General features: G+C 35.5%; 2 protein-coding genes across 2 annotated transcripts; both read left to right on the forward strand.

Annotated features, from left to right (window-relative positions):
• The first annotated feature begins 30 nt into the window (after positions 1 to 30).
• Positions 31 to 3,678, forward strand: LOC145230470 (general transcription factor IIF subunit 1-like). Its single transcript, XM_080095898.1, has 4 exons — positions 31 to 699; positions 891 to 1,007; positions 1,343 to 2,318; positions 2,740 to 3,678. The coding sequence occupies exons 1-4, from the start codon at positions 598 to 600 to the stop codon at positions 3,144 to 3,146; spliced, it is 1,602 nt and encodes a 533-aa protein (XP_079952024.1). The 5' UTR covers positions 31 to 597; the 3' UTR covers positions 3,147 to 3,678.
• On the forward strand, positions 3,674 to 10,866 carry LOC145230469 (man(5)GlcNAc(2)-PP-dolichol translocation protein RFT1-like). Its single transcript, XM_080095897.1, has 11 exons — positions 3,674 to 3,793; positions 5,492 to 5,631; positions 5,985 to 6,077; positions 6,512 to 6,803; positions 7,250 to 7,466; positions 7,996 to 8,089; positions 8,149 to 8,236; positions 8,683 to 8,821; positions 9,547 to 9,658; positions 10,088 to 10,234; positions 10,518 to 10,866. Exons 1-11 carry the CDS (start codon positions 3,716 to 3,718, stop codon positions 10,780 to 10,782), a joined length of 1,665 nt encoding a protein of 554 aa, XP_079952023.1. The 5' UTR covers positions 3,674 to 3,715; the 3' UTR covers positions 10,783 to 10,866.
• The last annotated feature ends 383 nt before the right edge of the window (positions 10,867 to 11,249 follow it).

The raw sequence follows: 11,249 nt of genomic DNA on the forward strand, positions 1-11,249 counted from the left end.
CCTAAGTTTACAAAATCGCAGCAATGGCGAACAGGCAGGACACGTGACAGCCGCACATAATCGAGCTGTAAATCGATGGCGGGAAAAAATAAAAAATCAACAAACAAAATTACAAGGGTAAAGTCGGTCTGATTTGCTTGTTATGCTGATCTTGCAAGCAAAATAACTTCTGTCGTACAGTGCGGAATATTTTCTGTTAACAATTTTTGTACTTTGCTTGCCTTGCACCTCGCCTTCACTAATTTGCCACCTCAGCAGGTCATGCGTGTTCACAACGCCAACACGTCTTGCCTTTTTTCACCAAATCGCGTGGGTCAATCCGTCTGTCTGGCAGCATTTGCAAACAACAAATGACTGGTCATCCAGTTATCAGCTGTAGAAACAATACCTTCGCCAGTTCACTCAATTAAAACCTTAAATAAAATCGGGTCAAGTGGTAGGCCACAGGCTAATTACCGTTTTAATCCTGTATTTTTTGTATCTCACTTTAGCTTGGTCATTGAGCACAGGTGGCATTTGGATTACACACATTTCAGTTTTAAAATGTCTATTTAGTAATTTTATAAAGCACACATACTTTTACTTGTATATTCCAATATGTCATCACAAATTGACGAATATACTGTTTGGGTTCCGAAACAAACTTCAAAAAAATACAATGTTATGAGATTTAATGCTGGAGACAGAGTCGATATTAGAGTAAGTATATTTCACTGTTTGTCATAGAAATTCCGTTTATTTATGTAACAAACTGTTTTCTCTTAAAATTATAATTTGTTTTGATAATAATTGTTGCTTGAAATTGCATGAGAAGTTCTGTTCTTTTTATATCAAGCTTTTTTCTCCTAAAAATTGTACTATATTTTGGTAATAATTGTTGTGTGTTGTAGAATTGGGTGGATGGAACTTTGTCCCGAGATCTCAGTGCAAAAAAGATTTACGTTGAAGAAGATGACCAACCAGAGTTTGGTGAGGGAAGTGAATATGGAAGAAAGCAAAGACAAAAGGTGACAATAACAATTTAACTGCAACACTCATTCATCATGATAAAAAAGCTATTGCTTAACCTCATCATAAAATATCAACTTTTCCCTTATATCCAGTGGTGGGATTCAAATTTTTTTTCAGCCGGTTCTATCACAAAAAGTCATATGTTTCAGCTGGTTCTGTTGCGAAAAGTCCATTGACAGTAACCAGTAATGCTAACCGGTTCGTTGATCTCATAAAATTTCGTGAGACGGTTCTAAAGAACCGGTGTGAACCGGCTTAATCCCACCACTGCTTGTATCACAATATCTATCTATATTTGTCTGTTTATCCAAGTTGTTTGTTTGCTTTTTAGGCAAGAAAACTAAAATATGGACACAGGGAATCCGTGTTTAAAGTTAAAGACCAACCATGGAATTTGAAAGTTTCTACCATCGAAAATCAGCCGGACTTTAAGAAAAAAGTGAATGGCAAAGTTCCAACAGACATTAAACCAAAAGTTGTCATGAAAGAGTTTTCAGGCAAGAAGGAGGGTGGAATTGGAGAAGGGTCAGTTTATTTTGTGTTTACTCAAAGACCAGACTTTACTTTCGAGGCGAGCCCTGCTGAAGATTGGTACAACTTTCGTCGAAAAATCTCGCATCGGACTTTAACTGATGAAGAAGCGGAAGCTGCGTGGGACAAACGAGACAAGATTATGAACCACCTGAATTACATGGCAAGAAAACGGTTGCATATTAAAGAAGAGGATGACATTGATGAACCTGAGGGGAAGAGCATGAACAAAAAGAACCTGAAAAAGATTAAGAAAGAAGAGAGCGATCTTGTAATTCATGACGACGAGGATTTAGATTTGTACATGAGTGATAGCAGTAGCGACGATAATGAGCCTTCGGGTTCGAAAAAGAAAAAGAAAAAAGCGAAAGAAAAATCAGATGACGAAAAAGAGGAAGCTCTGGAGGACTCGGATGACGGGGAGCATGATGGAGATGAAGTGATGTACGCCAGCGACGTGAGCAGTGAAAATGAGGAGGTAAATGACTCACGTGTGGTGCCAAAAGGTCTCGACGAGCTTGAATCCTCGTCCAGCAGCGAAGATGAGGAAGAAGAAGCAAAAAAAGCCGAGGCAAAGGAGAACGAGACGGTGAATAAACTTGTGAAGGGCAGCGATGATAGCGCGTCTTCATCAGAGTCGGGAAGCGATATTGAAGACGAGGACGCTTTGTCAAAAAGTGCTCTTTTCATGCATGTGAAGAAAAGTAAAGATAAAAAGGGTGGAAAAGGAAGTAAACAAGGCAGCAGATCATCTACGCCAACTGCTGAGCTGAAAGGTACTGCTGTGTTTAAATGTTTTTTTATGATTTATTACTGAACCAAGTTTTGCATTCATATTAAGATAGTTGACACAAGAAAACCTTAATAATAATCAATGTCTTCCATTTTGATTTTACATTAATTTTACAGTTTAATTCAAGATTTTATAGTCAACACATAAGTTTCCTGTGTTAACCATCTTCTTAATTTAATATATCTTTGAAACATAATGAAATAGCAAACACATCCTTAAATAGTCATAATTGAAAAGTGTGTGGTTACGGATAAGATAAGTGTGTTCATAATTAATTTTTTACAAAAGTGTTGATGTATACTTTCTATTACATTAACTTGTATGATAAACTGTTATTACTACACTAATATAATAAACATTGTAATACGTTATATTTGTGGTTTAAAAATTATTTGCTTTGTCAGGCACACCAACAAAATCCAAATTAACTGACGTCGCAAAAAAGCTGGAAAAGCAGGGTCGGAAATCGCCGTTGGTTACCGGTGGGTCGGTGTTGGGAAAACGAAGCGCTGGAAGCAGTCATAACGACAGCTCAGTTAAACGACAGAAGATTGGTCAAAGTAGTACATCTTCTCCGGGACCTAGCACTCCGCCGAAAGATCTGGCTCAAGGTGCGATAACGGAAGATGCTGTGCGTCGTTACCTTACACACAAACCCATCACCAGCAAAGATTTGCTGAAAAAATTTAAAACCAAAAAAACTGGACTGCCAAGTGAAGAAATTGTGAAAAAGGTTGTTAAAATTTTGAAGAGGCTGAATCCAGACAAGCGGAACATTAATGGAAAAATGCATTTGTTTTTGGAAAGTTAAATGTTTTTTGTGAATCACTGCAATTTGTATTCCTGGATTTTAGGCAATGTTCATCTAATTTTTTTTCTCATACTGTTGCAGTGAAAATTGGCTTATGCTTTTGTGTAAACCAACCAACCAACTAACCAGTTTAAACAGCGTTTAGGATAAACTGTTCAGTTTCTTCTTGAGGCTAAACTATTTGTAAATGAATGATATGTTGGAATTGTATGTCGCTCTGTAAAAGTTTTGTACAAAAAAGTTTATGTTGTGCTTAATGCTTGTGGTAAGGTAAAATAATGGGCTGCAAGCCTCATATCGAATTACTTTAAATATTTTTTCGCATTGCAGTAGTAAATACCTATTCATTTAAATAGTAAAAAATGGTGGGACAAATGCAGTTTATCCGAATTTTCAGTGTACAAACCGTTGGTAACATGTGGTAACCTGTTGTACAAAATAACTTGTCAAACTGGTTGCGCATTACAACTTTTCTATTATTCTTTGCATCATGCCCCTTTTTCTTTTGACCTTGGTTTGTCTTTTTCTTCAGGTTTTAGGGATATTTAAACATAATATTAAATTGAAATATGTCGAGTTCCAGCAACAATGTGAACAAGATATTGGCGAGCACATCAAGACTTGCATCATACAACATGTTGTTACAGGTATGTGAAAAAAAACTATTTTCTGTTTTGCATTTAATAGTTTATATTTTACAAACTACCCATGTTGTTGATGTATTTTGTGATTGAATGCACTGAAACATCAATGTATGTGCTCTTGTTTTTTCAATTTGAAAATAATGAACTGAAATACAAATTTATTTGAAACCTAAACCTCTGTATCCCAAGCAACGCAATAATATTAAGAGTGACTAATGCAGTTCAATAGAGCACTCTTGGCAAAATGTATTTTGTATGAATTTCAAATGTGGAATTTTGTCTTTTATGCAATATTTTAAATTCCAAGACAAAGACAATGATGTTTCAGAGTTAAAAGGACAAACTATGGAGGAACCAATGGAAAAGAAGAGCAGATTGGATGTTGCAGTGTTAAATCCTTCCACTTGCATTAAAGATAAGAGGATATCTTGTGTATTGGGTGATGAATATGCTGCCAACAAAGATGCAGTTGGTTTGGTGAAGGGACTGGCTGTGACACTCACAAGCAAAAAGTATGCGTCGCAAGTTTTGAAACATTTAACGGAGTATCTGCCACTAGAGGGCCTGCAACATCTCAAGCGAGTTCGAAGTGTCAAAACACATGATGGGGATAAACTTCAGGTTCTTATGTTCGTTGCAACGCTGCATGAAGATTTTATGGACTTGAATAAAACATTAAATATTAAAGAGATTAAGCCAGTAAAGGATTTTATCATGGACCCAATGTTTGTGGCCATACCGATAAAACCTCCGTTAACTAGAGATCAGTTCAACATATGCAAGCAGTATTGGCCAGTTTCGTTTCATGAGGATAAGAAGATCAGTAAACTTTTGTCATGTAGTTTGTTTACAGACGATGATATGGACAGAATTGAAGAAAATATGGACTTAGCAATTAAAGCTGCAAGAATTGGTAAAAAGTTTGATCCGAGATGTGATCAAGGTGTAGTAATTGTTGATCCTGCCACCAACTCAATCATTTCAACTGCATTTGATATGAGAAACATGGAATGTGAGATGCAAGATGGCTACTTTGCAAAGCATCCATTAAACCATGCAGTTATGGTTGCCATTGATCTTGTGGCGCGATCACAAGGAGGCGGCATGTACACATATAAACCATTTCTAAAATCAAATTCCAAAATCAATGATGGGTTGTATTTTAATTCAACTTTGCCTACTTCTGCAAGAAATACTTCTGATACGTCGGACAAGGGCTATTACATTTGCACTGGATTGGATGTTTATGTAACAAAGGAACCATGCATTATGTGTTCTATGGCATTGTTACATTCACGAGTTCATTGTGTTTTCTATGGTGTGAGTCGGCCTGGTGGTGGGTTGGGCTCGGCGTATAAACTTCACGCAAGAAAGGATTTAAATCATCGGTTTGAAGTGTTTTGCAATGTTTTAAAATCAAAATGTCAAGTTTTATAGCAGTTTTAAAAACAGTCTTGTACTTCTGCTGTTACATGTTTTTTGAAACAGGTTTGTTTTCTGTATGATATTTTTGTAGCTGCTTAGTGAGGTAAGGTAATGGTGAAGTGTTTTGCTATCTTTTGAAACCAAAATATCACTCTTTCTAGCAATTTAAAAATGTTATTACTTGCACTGAACTACATGCTGTGTTTTGGCTTTTCAAACAGTTTTTTCTGTTATAATTTTCTCAGTGAGGTAAGGCATGAACTTTTTGTTTTTCAGTTATCGTTTCGAGTTCTTACGTTTGTGCTGAATGCATTCGTACTTCGATACATCACAAAGGAGACACTAGGTGTCGTGAATGTTCGACTTCTACTTCTCTACTCAACTGTTTTGTTTATGTCAAGAGAAGCATTTAGAAGGTAAAGTTGATTGAAGCTTACTTAATGAGGAATTTTCTTCGGTATAACATCATTTACATTTTCAATTTTTTAATCACTTCTGTTGTTTTAGTGAATTTTGTTTTAGTGACTTCTGTTGTTTTAGTGATTCTATTCACTAATACCAGTTTTGTCAACATGAAATACCCGTAGTCTTCAACCTTTATAGCTATTGCTGTGATTCTATGCACTCTTGTGATTGATGTAACAATTACCAGCTTTTGGCAACCAGACATAAAATACAAATATTAAGCTAGAAAAATGCAATAATCCTATTTGGTAGTCATCTATTGTTGTCAAATGTGAAAAGACTTAAACTGATTTGTTTCCTACAGAGCTTGCCTAAGTACTGATACAAGTCATGAAGATGGGAAGACAACAAGTTCCAAAGTTCGATGGAAACAAACTGTCAACTTATTATGGTGCATGTAAGTTCCAAAAATATTTTCAAAACACCATCAATATGCCAGTTTTAAAAGCAGACAGCAGTTCTACAAAACCGGATAGAAGTATTAATAATAATGGCTATAATTCTTAACATGTAGATTAAACATCACTTTACACATGTACAGTGTATTCAGCAAAACATACCATGCGAGCATATTTACTTGATTCAGAACTATACATGGATCTGTTTCTAAGTTTTATGAAGAATATAATGTCCCAAATAGACGTAAAAAGTGACATGCTTTATTATTCAAACAATTTGGCAGATGCTCACATCAGTGATATAAAGGGCCACACCATTTTATCACAACTTTATAACCAGATGTGTAGTGGTGTACTAAATGTGAAACGTATTTCATCAGCTTGTTGGTATCTTAACAAACTTATGTAATCTCTTTTTGTTTTGTTTTTTTAGACTTCCTGTTGGCGTGATTTGCAATGCACTTGCAACATACACTTGGATAAACTTGCTTGAAAACCCAGATCCCACCATAACACCACATTACACATCAGCTGTGTATGTGTTCGGTCTGTGTGCATGGGCTGAACTGGTTGTGGAGCCGCTGTGGGTGATTGCACAAGCGTTTCTCTTCATCAAACTGAAAGTGATCAGTGAAGGACTCGCTATTCTCGCAAAATGTATCGTCACTGTGGTTTTAGTTCTTTTGCGCCCGCATTGGGGTCTTGTATCATTTTCTATTGCACAAGTGAGTGATGTGAAACAAAATGTGTGGTATTTTCAAGTTAATGTAAAGTTTATAATCATTAGTTTTCATGAATATATGAATGTAAAATGAAAGAAAATATATTTTGTCCCTCACTAACTCTAAATTACAATGGACATAAATTCATAACTGTGATCAGGCCTAAAGAGTCTATGCAGACCAGTCACTAGCAAGGCACACCCATGTACAAATCATAGCACACAAGGCCCATTAAAGGCATTATACAGAATCAGCTGGTAACCAAGCATTCCAAAATGGCAAGGCAAAGGCTAGAAAAATTTGGCCTGCGGTGGGATTGGAACATCACTAACTTCTAATATTTTCCCATAATTGGCTCTGTTTAAATAAAGTTTGTCATGTAAAGTTTAAAATGTTGTTGTGAAAATAAATTCCAGTGTTATTTTTCAATTTATTGCTTAAATTTCCAGGTTTCTTTTTCCATTGTATATATCTCAATTTTCTATGGATACTTCACTTGGTTCGTGACAACAAACAAACAGAAGCAAATGGATGATTTTCCGTTTTCATCAGTGGCCGATTTCTTTCCAAAGTTTTATGTTTCTGAAGGATTTGTCGACAGAAAAACTGCAAAACTTACTAAAAGTTTCTTCAAACAATCTGTGCTTAAACAACTATTAACAGAAGGTACAACTGCTGTGAATGTCGTATGCTGTAGCCAGCCAGTGGTGGGATTCCAATTTTTTATTAGCCGATTCCATCACAAAAGTGACATGAGCTACTTGGATTCCAAAAATTTGTGTTTCAGATAAGATGCAAAAGTCCATTAACAGTAACCAGTTATGCTAACCGGTGCGCTGCTCTCATAAAATTTCGTGAGACTGTTCTATAGAACCGGTGCGAACCTGCTGAATCCCACCACTGGTTTTAACATCAGCGAGATTCTGACTACTTGAACTATTTTCTGTTTAAATAATTGTACAATTAAGTGACATGTCTATATGTTGTGGTACATACCAATCTAAGTATATAATGGCATTTCATGTGCAAAACTTTTTTATGCAACTAACCAGAATATGTTTGTTTTTTCAAATAATGGCTTGGGTTTCGCTACTCTTATGCAATTAAATGGAATTTGTATTTAACTTGTTGTAATTTACCTAAATTACCTGTACAACTTAACCTTATTATTGAACTTCTCTGTAAATATTTCCAGGTGAAAGATATGTGATGACAATTCTGAACGTTCTCAGTTTTGCCGATCAAGGTGTTTATGACATCATAAACAACCTCGGTTCTCTCGTCGCACGGTAAGTTTACAAAACTGATTTATTAAAATTTTCGTTCTGTAAACAAAATGTTTTTCTAGGTTTATTTTTTTACCAATTGAAGAAAGTTTTTACTTATTCTTTGCAAAAACGTTGAGAAGAGGGGAGGATTCGACAAAACAAAGCAAGGTTATAAAGCTTTTCTATTGTATACTGTAATAACTTACTTCGCCTGGAGAAGGTTGATATCATTGTTTCAAAAAATTGAAACTTAACACAAACAACTTAAACTGACTTTGAGTTGTTGTTATTCTGTGGTTGGTGACGGCAGTTCAGTCACTGCAAATAAAACAACAATTTGACTTAAGTAACTGTTGATAAAAAGCATAGTTTGACATTTGCCCGACTGTGTGTAAAGCTCAGCAGCCAGCACAATCTTTGAAATAAACTCAATTACAACTTTTTGTTACATTGTCTACAATTGCCACACCTCGCATTTTAAACAGTGCTGTGACTTAATTACCAGACTTGACTGGCAACTTACATTTGTACACAATTTAAATGACCATACTTAGTTGTTTTTACTGTCATTGTTTATCGAGCTCAACAATTGACTAACGCTTGCCGATTTTCAGGATGAAATCAAAGCGGTAACCCACGTATTATTTTGTCTTCTGCGATTGGTTGTGTTAATTGGATCAGTGATCCTTGCATTTGGATTGCCCTACTCCAAGTTATTGCTGGATATTTATGGAGGAAAGATTTTAAGTGCAGGTGAGTTTACAGGTTTAAGACTCTGCTTATTTGTTGCAAAGGTAATGAAGTGGTTACTGCATCTTATCCTGTTTTGGTTCTTTGAGCAGGATTGCACCCAGCCCAATGGAATCTGGTGACTTAAACTCTCTCTTATGGCATGTCAATATTGGATTTATTATTCTCACAAAAATTGCAACCAGTGGTGGAATTCAATTTTGTTTCAGCCGGTTCTATCACAAAAGTCCTATTTTTCGGACGGTTCTGTTACAAAAAGTTATATATATTTTTCAGCCGGTTCTGTTACAAAAAGTCCATTGACAGTAACCAGTAATGCTAACCGGTTCGCTGATCTCATAAAATTTCGTGAGACGGTTCAATGGAACCGGTGCGAACCGGCTGAATCCCACCACTGCTTAAAACCAATGTAAACCTATTTTAGGTGCAAAAACATAAGTTGTTTTCACAGCATTGGTTGATCAGCATTTTTGTCAATAAAATAATAACTACATGTTTTCTGTCTGAACCGCTTCTAGTTCCTCTCACACTTTGGGGAAAAGCCACAGAGCATATTTGTCTTAATCAATAAAGCCTTCCAGCTTTTATTGATAAAATGTCAAATTTCATGAAGTGGAACAAAAATAATGGGCAAACCAATGATAGAGTAATGAATATAAAACAAGCATCAAACACAGAAGTTTCAATCTTATATGTCATGTTGTGATTTTCAATTGAAACTTTTATAGGTGTTGGACCGGTGCTATTGAAATTTTATTGTCTCTATGTGCTGACAATAGCAGTTAACGGAACAACCGAATGTTTTGTGTTTGCTGCAATGAACCAAGCTCAAGTTGACAGGTTAATAATAATTAATCAAAATCAATGTTTTTAACAATGAGTGTCACATGCTAAGGAATGATAGACCTTTTGAGGCTTAATTTAAATGACATTAGTGAATTAAATCAATCTCTTTGAATGTGTTTGCTTCAATAAATACATATTGTCTGAAACTGTCCTGTACAAAAGTTTGGTCAGTGCCAAGAATTGTGTTGTTTAAATCCACTGCAAGATTATTGGGCAAATCAACCCTTCAGTCATCAAGTTAGCATTCTCATACAAGTTGGTTTAAAATATTAAAATATGGGACCAAACAAGAGTATGTTTGAATTTAGGTAAGCACCTTTGCCCCCTTGAGAACTCCCAAGTGAGATTTTTTTGGGTTCGATTTTTCAGTCTTTCAATGCAGATATAAGCTTGACATGAAATAACATTGTAACTTGTTTGTAGGTACAACAAAAAGATGTTTTTGTTTTCATTGTTGTTTCTTGTCACCTCTTATTACCTCACAAAGACAGTCGGATCTGTTGGATTTATTTTGGCAAATTGTTTGAATATGTCGGCCCGGATCATTCATAGTATCTGGTTTATCAAAAGGTAAAAAAAATATTTTGTTTCTTGTTCCATTTTTTGTTTTTATAAAACATACAACATAGACAAATCTGGTTAATTAGATAAATCACTTCATCGCAAACAGATCATAAATCCCAATGCAGCTGCTACTTCACCAGGCTCCGATGATGACGTAGTGAAATTGTTTGGGTAATCGCATAATACCAGTTAATTGCATAAAAAGGTTTAGGATTAGGTAATGGGGATAATAATGGCCCAAACAGAAAATTTGGCTGAAATGTAACAATTCAAAAAAACATTTTTTTAGATTTTACAAAGGAATGGATGAAATAAAATCACCTTTGCTTGGAATAATACCCAGTAATAAAGTGATTGTTTCATTAATTGCGTCGAGTTTTATTTGTTTAATATCTGAATCTTACTTATGTTGTGATCATGGCTGGCTTTGTAGGTTAGCTCACATTTCAATTGGCGCTGTTTGTTTATTTGTTTGTTGCATCACAATATGGTTGAATGAAGGCTCTGTCGTCCAGTTCTTACATGAGCAATATTTCAAGAAGCATTCTGAATGATGTGCAACAGCACTTAGTTCACTTATGTACGCTGTAATCGTTTTTTTACTATGCACTTTGCAATAAACAAGATCTTTCTACCTATTTTCTATCTCTATCTTCAGTTGTGGAGATACATTCTTTCTTGGATTATTTTCATGAATATATTATTCGGTTTTTAACTTGTGTTTTCAAGTTACTTGCCACACAGGACAACGGTATCTGGCAACTTTGGTGATAGCACTTCACTAAAGGTGCTTATGATTCTTTCTGGTAAGTTTTTACGGTTTTTTACTGAAGGGTTGTGTCTCCTATATGATGCGGTTCTGCCAGCAAGTATATGGGTTGGAATTCGTGCAGATAACCGAAGTTTTCAACCTCCTAGTGAAAAAGTCGACCATGCAGTTTACAATACCAGTTCCCTATGTTTAGTAAGTGATCTTTAAGCCTACCAGCTTCACTTTAAACGAAAACAAACCTGCTGACCT

Source organism: Phallusia mammillata, chromosome 5 (genome assembly GCF_965637545.1).
Source record: "Phallusia mammillata chromosome 5, kaPhaMamm4.hap1.1, whole genome shotgun sequence".
Taxonomy (NCBI): Eukaryota; Metazoa; Chordata; class Ascidiacea; order Phlebobranchia; family Ascidiidae; genus Phallusia; species Phallusia mammillata.

Bases quoted from the DNA above. Each gene is read 5' to 3' on its own strand.
- LOC145230470 (XM_080095898.1), top strand. From the start codon at position 598: ATGTCATCACAAATTGACGAATATACTGTTTGGGTTCCGAAACAAACT. The intron at 1,008-1,342 runs GTGACAATAACA...TTTGCTTTTTAG, and splicing joins GAAGAAAGCAAAGACAAAAG to GCAAGAAAACTAAAATATGG. The intron at 2,319-2,739 runs GTACTGCTGTGT...TTGCTTTGTCAG, and splicing joins GCCAACTGCTGAGCTGAAAG to GCACACCAACAAAATCCAAA.
- LOC145230469 (XM_080095897.1), top strand. From the start codon at position 3,716: ATGTCGAGTTCCAGCAACAATGTGAACAAGATATTGGCGAGCACATCA. The intron at 5,632-5,984 runs GTAAAGTTGATT...TGTTTCCTACAG, and splicing joins TCAAGAGAAGCATTTAGAAG to AGCTTGCCTAAGTACTGATA. The intron at 10,235-10,517 runs GTAAAAAAAATA...ACATTTTTTTAG, and splicing joins AGTATCTGGTTTATCAAAAG to ATTTTACAAAGGAATGGATG.